The 12,087-nt window shown below is 38.6% G+C and overlaps 1 protein-coding gene across 15 annotated transcripts in view; it reads right to left on the bottom strand.

The window, feature by feature from the left end:
• Positions 1–12,087, bottom strand: part of GK (glycerol kinase) — a 42,610-nt gene that overhangs the window by 17,142 nt on the left and 13,381 nt on the right. For 9 of the 15 annotated variants that reach the window (XR_015949778.1, XM_088668726.1, XM_088668728.1 and 6 more), the window contains exons 6-13: positions 11,372–11,509; positions 9,628–9,737; positions 8,238–8,304; positions 5,976–5,993; positions 3,632–3,667; positions 1,718–1,785; positions 586–628; positions 166–246 (exon numbers count right to left, since the gene is read on the bottom strand). Coding sequence is in view for 14 of the 15 variants with exons in the window: in XM_088668726.1 (XP_088524852.1) it covers positions 166–246; positions 586–628; positions 1,718–1,785; positions 3,632–3,667; positions 5,976–5,993; positions 8,238–8,304; positions 9,628–9,737; positions 11,372–11,509 (561 nt within the window). In the remaining variant the exon portion in view is untranslated. The remainder of the gene's footprint in view (positions 1–165; positions 247–585; positions 629–1,717; positions 1,786–3,631; positions 3,668–5,975; positions 5,994–8,237; positions 8,305–9,627; positions 9,738–11,371; positions 11,510–12,087) is intronic. The other 6 variants (XM_088668731.1, XM_088668729.1, XM_088668732.1 and 3 more) reach the window with 1 other exon arrangement.

Here is a 12,087-nt window from a genome sequence, read left to right as displayed (position 1 = left end):
ACAAAACAAACAAACACCTAACTTGCATTAATTATCCAAGCACTTTGTAGTAGGTTTGCAATCATCCATAGTACATATATGGTAGTCACCTCTTGGTATTACAAACCAAAGAAACAACTTGGCACCTTCAAAAGCCCATAGTATATGAAAAATAATTATACTTACTTCTAATGCATAATACACAGGTTTGTCTCTGCCCATTTTGTACGCCACTGTAGTCAGAAGGCCATGTTCAGAAATTGCAGGCTGGAAACAAAAATAAAAAATATGTAATTACTATATTATTTCTATCATGTTAGTTTACCCTTGGCTGTTATCTTGAACACTGCCCAACTGCCCATAGCAGTCTAGCACAAGACATTTCCTCTTTGGGACCTTCATGTTAAACAAGGTACGCTTGTGAATATTTTAAGCTCAAGTGATAATGTAAATTATACAGAACATAGGCACAGAAAAAACCCTTTATTTTATTTGTAAGACACAACAAAAAGATTTTTTAAAGGGAGTTTTACACAACAAGAGCTATTTATTTGGGGAAAGTAGCCATTTGCCAGGGTTTTAAGTTGTTTAATTCCCAGCACTAACCTTTTGACCTGTATTGCAGAGTAAGAAGCAGCCTGTTCCATACCTGAAGTGCAGACACCAAAAGTTATTATTTGCTACAAAATGAAGCATAAGAAATCAGACGTATGCCATGCCATAAAATGACTAGGAATATCAAAACAGTAGTAACATATCTGGAATGTTGGTATAGTAGGACAACTCCTCTGCATAGAAATGGCTATAATCAGGTAACTAGTCTAGCAAAGACTGGCTGAATTATTGCAAACCAGCTGACACTGGATTGGGGAAGCAACGGAGTCTTCCTTCTGTCTCCACTTCCAGCCACTACCACTGTCCTTACTTCATTAAGGATTGGTGTATGTGGTGTACCTATGTAATATGTCAAATTGGGAGGCGAAGCTTCCCTAATTTCACACTGGAACATACTCCATAATCCTCTGTATGGACATTATGGGGCAAGCTTTAGTCTGCATATTTAGTTTGCTGTGTGTGACTAGCCAGGGAGAAATGTGGCCAGCCTGTTGGGTAGACTGACTCATGTGTGCTTCCAATTTTAAAGTCCATTCAAAAAGCTACAGGAAATAAGGTAGGGGTTTGGGGATGGGTGGGGATATGGAGTGCTTTTCCAACCAAGGCACTGCAGAACCTCCTGTTCCTGACTATGTTTAGCCCAGGACACTTATTTTATTAGAAACCCAGTTCTTCTTCATCTGCTGGGCCTGGCATGATCTCAAGTACTGCTGACAGAAATAGACTGAAGGGGAAGGAGAACAGGCCATGTACTCCTACACAAGTGTGCAAGGTATTTCAAATGCATCTAAATTATGTAGCAAGTTAATAAAAAACCGATCAAGCTGATTCATTATTATCACGATTTGGGAACATGCAGCACTCCAGATGTTGTTAGACTATAACTCCCATCAATCCTGACCATTGTCTGTGGGCTGAAGGGAGCTGGGGTCCAACATTTGGAAAGCCACAATGGAGGAGTTCTTGCAAGATGTGAGATTCAAAGCAGGATCTTCCTGACTCACAGTTTCATCACATACCCATTGTGTGCATTCTTAAAGATGGCTGATCCTCTAACATCCCCCACTTTGTATCAGATCTATGGGTGCAATGATGTAGGCATCAGATCTCAGGTTAAACTTACGTATTTTTTGCTTGACCATCCTTGAAGCACATTTGTCCCACTAAAGCAGCAGACTGGTCACCTAAGCACTGGAAGTACATATAATTCATAAAGTTCAGTCAAAGTATACCTGCATATTTAATTTTTAAAGCACATCTATTTTGTTTACAATTTGGCTCAGCTCAAGACCAGTTGTCTCGCTATTACTTTTTACAGAAACACACCAATGGCACTACAGATTGGAGAACTTTTATACTGTAAACCACCCTATATGGTAATCCTTGGATGACGAGCCATATATGAATTTAATAAATAAATAAATGACAAAGTTTTGTTCTGGATAGTTGGATATTATTTTCCTGAAGGTTATCTTACCACAGGACCTCCTTCATTTTCAAATGAGCATGCTCAAAGCTCACATAACCAGTTTCAATAAACCTTAGGGGAAACTAGCTTTCTCTCAAGTGGAAAAAAAAAATATTGGCCTCTTGCAGATCCAGAATGGTGGATAACCCTAGTTTTTCTGCACATCTAGAATAGTTTGGAAGCACCGATACAAACAAACAAAATTGCAGTGGAGGAAATAGACAGAATGCCCATTTCCAAAAGAATGAAATCAGATGTTTGCCTTTAAAATTCTGTTTACATTAAGGCCGCAATGCTACACACGCTTACCTGGGAGCAAGTCCTATCAAACTCAGTGTGGCTTACTTCTAAGTTAACATGTATAGGAGTGTGCTGTAAATGCTGCTTTCAACAGCAACATAGTTTAAAAATGAAACTTGAATGTTATTCAAAAATATTCTGCACTTATTTTTTAACTATATCCATCACTATAAAAATCCTGCCTCTCTCCTAAAAGGAAAAAAAAAGACTTGAGGACAAGCATTTGATACAATACATTTATTGTGTAAATAATAAATATTTATGATCCTCAAAGGTAGTTAACTTTGTTGTCATGGAAAAATACTGTTTTGCCAAGTAATCACTACACTTACTTGTGGAAAATTCTGGGCAATTGGCCTTTTACATAAAAGCTAAAAGCTACAATTCCATCTGTGATTTTGTCAGATGCCTTTGAATTAGTAGAGGGCCAAGGAAATCCATTTATTTCACAATTGTATCCCTTGTGTCTTAGCAGACATAACTGTGTAGTGCAAGAAATACGTGGACTTTATGACCAGACCTCTATGAGCTCTTAGGTAGTCTAAAGGCTTGTTTTTGCTTGTTTTAACTGTTGTTGCAACCAATTAAAATTTGTTGCTCTGGAAACTCGTGAATTATAGTATAGGAAACTTAAATCAGTCTTTCTTCTTGGTAATTTAAATCACGTTGGGCAATCTACACCGGGCAACATAGCTCCTATGCAGATTTCAGGCAGGATGTGAGGCAAGTACTTGCTCCCCTTCCTTCCTTCCTTCCTTCCTTCCTTCCTTCCTTCCTCACAGAGGCTGGAGAGAGGCGAAAGGTTCAGTTTCTACATTGCATTCTGCTACCCTTTGTGTCCCATGATATTGGAATACCATTTAAAACGCCCCAAATGAAAGCTATTGGCACTTACCGTAGGTCTGGCTGGAAGCATCTATTTAATTTCACAGTAACTGGTTGTAGTTACTCAGTAGTCCTCTAGCACAACAGCTGCTCCAGGCTTGAGGCTGGGCACATTAGATGCTAGTTATGTTTTCAATTAAGTCTGCTTACTGCATAATCCTATATGAGTCTACTGAGAAACAAGTCCCACTGAGCTCAATGGGCTCCAAGGTAAGTGTTATTAGGATTGCAGCTTAAACTTATTTTTACTAGCATATACGACTGATACATTAGACATGTAGTTTCTACTGACTGCACCCCTCCATTTAAAAAATAAAATAAAACAAACATTCCACTGTATTCAGAAATTGTACCAATAAATTACAACATGATTAGGGAACTCACCCCAGAAATTGGTACGCCGGTCAAAGCTCCAGAACTCTATAGCAAAACAAATACATTTTTTAAAAGGTTATTCAACATCACTAGTTTTTATCTAGTAGATTTTCCATTATTTAAAGAATTGAAGCAATGTACAGCTAGAAAACATCCAAGCCGTAGTCAAGCAAGTCTATCAATGCTGTTAAAAATTAAGATCTGGAAGTATACTGTTGAGCTATATGCATATATTCTCACACACAGTCTTTCAAAAGTAAAATTAATCACCTACATGCCATGAAAAACAGAAAGGCCACATAACTTCTCTGTCAATTAATGGGGGGGGGGAATAGAAAAAGAACATCCTTTGCTGTTTAATCTGTCCAGCAAAGTCCCTCTTGTACTAGAGCGCCACAGAAACCCGCCTTTATTATATAGCTGGAATAATAATTTACTACTCAATTATATATAATTTCCCACACAAGGCAAAAGGACAATTTTAATTTGCATTCAGTTTCTTCAAACTCCATAGGTTCTGAGAGGGGGGAAACAACAGGTACCAAAGATAAAGGTCTTTAAAAGCTACAAATGTTATAAGAATTACAAGATATTGGCCTTCCATAACAGGAACAGAAAAAAGTATAACAGGGTACAAGTTAGCAACGGATCCACTGGGTATCTTACAGCTTTATGCAAACGGTACAATGTTTCCAGATGACAGAAAACTACAATTAATGGCAGAATTGTGGCTTTTATTACAAATGGAATATCAGCCCATCTATATGCATATTTAGATTTAAAAGCACAAAAATTCTAACATTGTTCATTATATTATTGAACTTTGGCTGAAACCAGGATGCGATAACCAGTTCATGCTTTAGCAGGAAAATGCGTTATATGACAGCCACAACACGACTTTACTTCTATACGCCCACTGATATCACTGTGAAACAGGCCACATACATAGCGAGCACATCTAAACTGGAACTGACTTGGGGAGAGGGGGAGAGAAGAAATAATCTAAGGGGCATATAGTGCACAGCCATAGTGTTACCATTAGGCACACTGAGGTGAATGCCTCAGATCCAGAGGTGGCAAATCCCACTTTAGTGCCTCCCTACTAGTTACCAGTACTCCACCCACTGCTGCCACTGCCAAAGAAGCAAGGAGAAGCTGTGGCAACAGTTCCGGTGAGGTCTTGCTACTGCCTCTCCTCATTTCTCTGGCGATGGGGTGGGGTGGGAGGCACCTATGGTGGTGCTGGTGTTCCACAGGTGCCTCCTGACCCTCCTGCCACCAGAGAAGTGAGGAGAGGTGGCCAGCTTAGCCAGGGAGGGGAAGAGGCAACTCCTCTTTTCGCCTCAGGTGGCGAAATGGGATGGGCCGCCCCAATACAGTGTAACTTAATTCAGTAACAACCAACTTATCAGGACTGCAAGGTACATGTAGCTGGGCAAATACAAGAGAGAGAGGAGGTTGAATGGGAGGCCTGTTCTTGATTCCCACATCCCTGCCCAGCCCTCCATTTTCTGCTCAGTCAAGGAATGCAAGTGTGGCAGTCTCTTTTCTATACCTCAGTTCATTTAAGAGCTAATGTTTGCTCTACCATTTACACACATATTAAAGCACAGCGCACAGTACAACTTGATTTTTGATAACACGTGGGGCTACAATAGGATGGTAAACAACATGCTTCAAAATGGGAGCTCAGTGCTTAACATACAGGTGTGACTGTGGCAGAGTATTAGCGGAAGAACACACAGGAGATCTCATTTTGTAAGATACCATCAAACAGTTTGTGATGTTTTCTTGAAAAGGAAAGAAGAAATATATATTTGTGTACTTGCAAACAGCCAGGCATGCCAACACCTACGTAGTACCCTACAAGCCACCCACGTCAAAAACAGCTTTTCTTTGAAGGGTGCATGTATTTTTGTGTGTGTGTGTGTGTGCGTAGTACGTACACTGAGCAGTAGCACTTCAGTGAAGCCATGCAGAGAGTACAGTCAGTGCATTTCCATTTGAGGATACCTTACTAAATAGCATTTTGAAGGTGAGATGAGATATATACCATAAACTAGTATTCCTCCTCTTCAGTGTTTTTGCCCTCAATTTATCTAATCTCTCACAAGGAAAGTTAGGAGTGAGAAATAGTAGTTTCCCATTTTAACTTTTTTTTAGCAGGTGGGGGAGTGGAAACACCTCAACAGAACCATAAATAAAAGCTTCAAATTCAGTCGGTCTGATTTGAGGATGCCACCTAACACAATCACTTTCAAAAAGCTACAGGATTCCCCCTAAAGAAATGCACTGCATCTAAGCAGAATGGATGGAGATGTGAGCAGGGGACATCCTAACAAATCCTACTCACCAAGGTAAGGGAGATTTTCTATAGTCAGCGAGAAAAGTAGTGGGAAGGAAGGAGGGGAAGAGAGACAAACAAGTTCACAATTTCAAAGCTTGGTAGTCTAGTAGTCAATTCTCCTCCTATAAATTGCTGTTTGGGGTAAAATGAATATCAGACCTACACACTTTGAAGCAAACACTCAAAAGGTTTATAACTCAAAGTAACGGACTTCACTCTTCTATTCTCAAATGACTCAAAGTATATAGCATTAGTTACTGTACTTACTTAACAGTAATATCAGATTACTGATATCAGAGGCCAAACCTTTCAAAATTTGAGATCCTGCATTGTTAATAGTTGACAAGTAAGTGAAGGGAGCAGGCAGATTTTCCTGTTCTTGTAGCACTGTGATAAGCTGTACCGGCAACAATTTCTTCTCTTCTTCAATTATTAAAAAGGTATGAGACTCATAATATTGAAAGTTTAGCCACCCTAATTTGGGTTAAAGTATTTTTGTACAGAAACACTTTCAGCTCAGTTGGAGACTATTGGGGGGTGGGGAGCACTATTTGTCAAGCCCTTTGTTTTTAAAAGTCTGCAACCTTCCCCTAAACATCCCACAATGAACTACTGTACAGGAATTCACAATGGCTTATGTTGTATTCAAGACGGTAACATTATAGCTCAATTTTTTTTATTATTGTAAACAATCCAAATGCTTTAAATTAACTTTAAAAGGCCGCTACCGATACCAGTACTGTATTTACCAGTAACGTTCTTTCTCATACAGAGCAGAGAGGCTATTACTTGAGGGAAATGGAAGTACATTTTGTTTCATTTTAAGCAATAGATCAGCTGTATCAAGTAATTTTTGTGAGTATTTCTATTGCTTTCACAAACACTTTCCATTTAAAGGTAGTTCAGAAACTGGAGTCTAAAGCAAATGGCTTTTTTTTAAAGAGCTGCAGAGGTCACAAAAGGAGATTTGGGCCACACTATTGAAAAACACCCAGTCCACGAAGCTGGAATACAGTACTTTTCTTGTGAAGAGCATTCATGAATTAATTTAAATTGTATAATTGCATATTATCATATAGTATTCGCTGATAAGATTTTATCTAATCTGGGAACTAAGAAGAGGGTCAAAGTTTCTTCTAGCTAGTGACTCAATCGAGCTGCAGTACTTGTTTAAAAAGAGGGCTCCTGCCAAACTGTTCTACAAGCCAAGTCTGGGAATACAGAATATTGTGTCTTCCCATTTTATACCCATTTTAACAATCACTTCTTAATAAAGTTTAGACCATTTCCAGTTCATAATTGTACAGAACTTTCAAACCAGCATTATGGTAGCTGATCTTCAGATGGAAAACATATCCAGACTGTTCTATAGTGGACCAGACATGCTGAATCGCCAACCGAGCTATTTCCCACAGCCCCATCAGTCTCCATCCCACCCTCTGCAAGGCCCAGCATCAGCATACATAGCAGGAGTTCAGCCTGTGCACTGATTGCCAGTGGCTTCCTAGAGTGAGAAGGGGTGTGTCTTTGCAGGGAAAAGGTTCTTGCATCTCCCCAAGACTTTTCCAATGCTCACAATGGGTCACTAACCAGGAACATAGTAAAGATATTTCAGACAGCAGCTTTCTACACTAATATTTAAATTTGTAGAATATCAACTCCTTCGGTGCAACTGTAACATTAGAGAAGTTGACCTTAGATCCTAAGGGAAGTGTATACAACAGCCTTCTACAACCTGCTGTCCTTCAGCTGATTTAAATGTACATTCAGCCCTCAAAAATCTGAGACACACATCATTCATAACTTTCAAAATAGCCGCCCACGTGCACAAATTCTGCAGGACTCTGCCCCAACTTACAGCCCAACCCTAACCATGTATTTTCAGAAGTCCTACTGAATTCAATGGGGCTTACTTCTAGTTAACGTAGGTTAGGATTGCAGCCTTAGTTAAGGAAGAGCACTGATACATATTTCTATGCCAGTTCAAAAATTCTATATATAGTTTTCCGTAAAAAACAGTAATTTCATAAGATATGCAATATTGGGAGATATAAACAAAATTGTACTGCAACTTCATTTATATCTTCTAAGTGTAACTTTTCTCAAGAAGGGTAGTTAACAGTCCAATTTAAAAGCTATTCCTTCTCCTGTTTTACAAAAATAACTTTTTCACAGAACTGAGTTATCCAGCTTATTCGATAAAGATTAAGCAGGCACAATTCACACATTTTTTAACTAAAAGAATTTAAGGAAAAGTTGTATATATACCATCAATCCATAGATCTCTGAGGAACTCCGCACTTTGGGAAGTATTTCCATAGGAATTCCAAAAAATCTGGGGAGGAAACCCAACATTTTCCAAAAGTTAATACAAAATTATTCATGCTTGTTAATTAAAAAGTTGAACTGGGGGTTGATGGAGAATATATGGGGCCCATTTTTGCCTCAAAACAAGAAATGTCCACTTAAATGCTTCTTCTGATTGGTTAAAACTGGAATCTGGTTTACCACTACTGTATTCCCAAACTAAAACTTTGTGTGGCCAACAGAGGTCCCGCTTAAGCTAATAAAGCTATCATTTGTTTAAAAATTGTTGCAAAGATTTGCAAGCCCTCATGATGTGTAGATATAAATACTTCGTGCATATTTCTCTTTTTTACTTATTCTAGAGCTTGATTTGACCTGAGCTTATGTGTGCATCTCTCCCAGTTCCAATGATCAGCTTCCCCATCACTACAGGTGCCTCAAGAAGAGTTTACAAGCAGGCAGCAGTGACAATCTTATGTATCCTGCTAATAAACAACAATACTACTTTCGCTTCTCAAAGGTTAAAACAGAATTATTTGCTAGCTGTGATGTAGAAAAATGCCATCAAATATTTCACAATTAAATCCAAATGTTCTCTCAGTTATGGAATGAACTGCTCCAATCAGGTTATCACAGAAAATCCATGAATGCATGTTTGGTTGTACCTAACCAATTGAAATTCCACACTCTCAAATTAAATTTATAGTGTGTTAAACACAGTGCAAGATTAATTTTTAAAAGTGAGTCTTGTATAATTTAAGGAAGAAGTGAACATGAATTTTACTCATTGGAGAGCAACCTGTGGCCCTGAAAATGTTGTTAGACTCCAACTTCCACCAGCTCCAACCAGCATGGTCAATGGCCAGGGATGATGGTCGATGTAATCCAATAACATTTTGAAGCCTACCAGTTTAGAGTCTAATGGTTAATTCAGACAAGATTTCATGCCCATTATTTTACAGCTATAGCATGATTTCTGCACAGAATTGTGGTGCATCTTGTGACCACCCACCATTTGACAAGCTGGATTTGAACCTTTACCATAAGCAATAATGGCTGCAGAATCTATTGTGTACTAATCTTTCAAACAGATACAGCTCCATGTGGATACCCATTACAAAGCCGGAATCAGATAAACTCGTTGCTATTAAGCAAGAATTTGTTCTTTAGTTTCAGAACACAGACCATTTAGAAGTTTTTCACATGTGACCCTGGAAAAACATGTGACCTAGGACCAAGTGCCACTCAGTTAATAGAATTTATTTCCAAGTAAACCTGCTTAGAAACCTGTACGTCAGTATGGCCAAAGCAAATCAAGGCACTGAAGCAGACGGACAAACAAGTTACTTACTTGCAGAGTTCAGTATCCCATTCTAACGAATGAATGTTGAACAGCATTGTTCTACTGGCATTGGTTACATCAGTGCAATGAACACCTCCATTTTTTCCACCTGTCAAACTCTTAAAATAAAAAAATAATAATAAGCAAAGACAGATCAGTAAAACTAGAAGCTCATCACTGCTTCCCTAGAAATGGAAGTTGGAAATCTGGCAGATCCACTGTTCACTCTTACTATATTTAAAGATTGGTCAAGGATCCCCAATCTTTTCCTGCTCACAAGGCACATTCAGAAATATAAGAAACAGTTATAGTCACTATAGAAGAAAAACTGGTGATGCTTACCCTCCCCACAAAACCCCCTCATTAAATTAAAATAAAATAGGGAGTGGCAGGGAGTACTGGTGGGCACCAAGGCTGCTTCTGAGGATGTCATGATTGTTTGGGGACCCCAGTATTTGGCATTAATAGGAAGAGTTATCTTAATGTAGTATACATATGCAAGAATAATACAGCAAGCCTTTCCTCAAAGGGAAATCTTTCTGCAAAGGCAAGATCAAGGACTCATACACTTTACTGAGAACATCACAGAAAGAGGGCCTATATGACATTTGGAGTGAACAAAACCCCAGCGATTTCAGTTTTGCATTTAATTCTAACTGCTATACATCACAGTCCAGGCTAAATTTCATTTTATTACACAATGATTGATCCCACCAGTTACATCTACTAATATTGGAAATATAAAAATCACTGACTATACCCTGGTTAAAGCTACTCTCCATCTTGGGGGGGGGGGCATAGTTCGCCAACTTAGGCTTTCCACCCAACTTTACTTACAAACACTCTAGCCAGAGAAAATGTTTTGAAAGCCCTTTAATATTATTTTAAGGAAAACTCTTATTAGAGTTTTACTCTTATGCAAGGTCTTAGAGGTTTATGCACATGTTCACTCTCCACGTGTTCAATGGATGCATGAGAGAGAAACAAGATCACACCCACTGTCCATTCCTCCCTCATTCCCTGGCATGGCTACAAATTCAGCATTAATGTAAAAGAGTATGATTCACATGATCAAGAAGCCTAATTGGCCAAAGTTCCCTTTTAAGCGCAGGAACTGTAAATCAGGCACCCCCAAACTTCGGCCCTCCAGATGTTTTGAACTACAATTCCCATCTTCCCCAACCACTGGTCCTGTTAGCTAGGGATCATGAGAGTTGTAGGCCAAAACATCTGGAAGGCCGCAGTTTGGGGATGCCTGCTGTAAATACTTTAGTATCCTTTCATCCTTATGTCAGACAAGCATCTGCTAGGCGTGCACAATCCCACTGTATTCACTGAATGCATGGAAGGGTAGCAACCACGATCCCTTGGATTATAGTAATTATATTTATATTTTTACACTAAATTTATACACTATTTATATTTATTACATTTATATACCACCCTTCACCAAAAGATCTCAGGGCAGTTCACAAAATAAAACATTAGCACCATAATACTTTATGAGACAAGCTTGGGGAAGGTGAGTACTTAAAACCTGCTGACCATAACTGATGTGTGCCCATTTTATTCAGGTGTATTACGTTCTGCTGCAAATAATGTTGGAGGCAGATTATATAGGCACATGTATGATTCTGATGAGGTGGCAGTAAAAACTGATTTCCTGTTTAGAAAATGCTGAATGTTGTTTTATTAAAATTGAGAAAGTATAAAGCAAAAGAAGTTGATTTCTATATAGCCTATTGAGACATACCCATATTAGCCATGTGTCAATGGTACCAAACAGTGCTCGCCTCTCCTGAACTGCTTGCCTCACCTCCTTCACATTGTCCAAAAGCCAGCAAAGTTTCACAGCACTGAAATATGTGCTAAGTGGGAGGCCTGTCTTATTCTGCAAAAATGAAAGATTTTCAGAACATAAAGGAGAAACACCAGCAATAAAAATGACAAAAGGTTCATCTGTAGCACAAGCACAATAAAAAGGGTCATCAGTCACTCTCTAGTATTGTAAAGCCTACGTGTACCAAAATCCAACATGGTCAAAGATCAAGAGAACAGGTAGTTTGAAGACCTGCCACGTAGCAAAACAAGACAGAAACATATTCTAAAGGTCATGTTTTATACAAGTTATCTGTCTGTGCTTGGAAAGCAAATAATGATGGAGGCAATCATAAAGAAAGTACTACTGCATTATACAGTGGAAGCTTTCAAAGCAAATAGGTTAAGAGACTGGTTTATTCATATGTTCCTAAATAATTTTATTTTGGCAATGTCTAGGAAATATGCTAACATTGAGGGGCAATTTCTGTGTAGCTTGGAATAGATGAATTGACAGTGAAGTCGTTAAATAACCTCTTGCATCATAATCTATTTCTATGAAAATTTAGGTACCGTAGTTTCATATTCTTAGTAAATAAAGAATGCTTGCTATCCTACTTGTTCCTACCTTCACACTTCGGAGGAATAATT

This window comes from Zootoca vivipara, chromosome 4 (genome assembly GCF_965207765.1).
Source record: "Zootoca vivipara chromosome 4, rZooViv2.hap1.1, whole genome shotgun sequence".
In the NCBI taxonomy this organism is placed as follows: Eukaryota; Metazoa; Chordata; class Lepidosauria; order Squamata; family Lacertidae; genus Zootoca; species Zootoca vivipara.
This window is presented reverse-complemented; position numbering and strand designations above follow the sequence as displayed.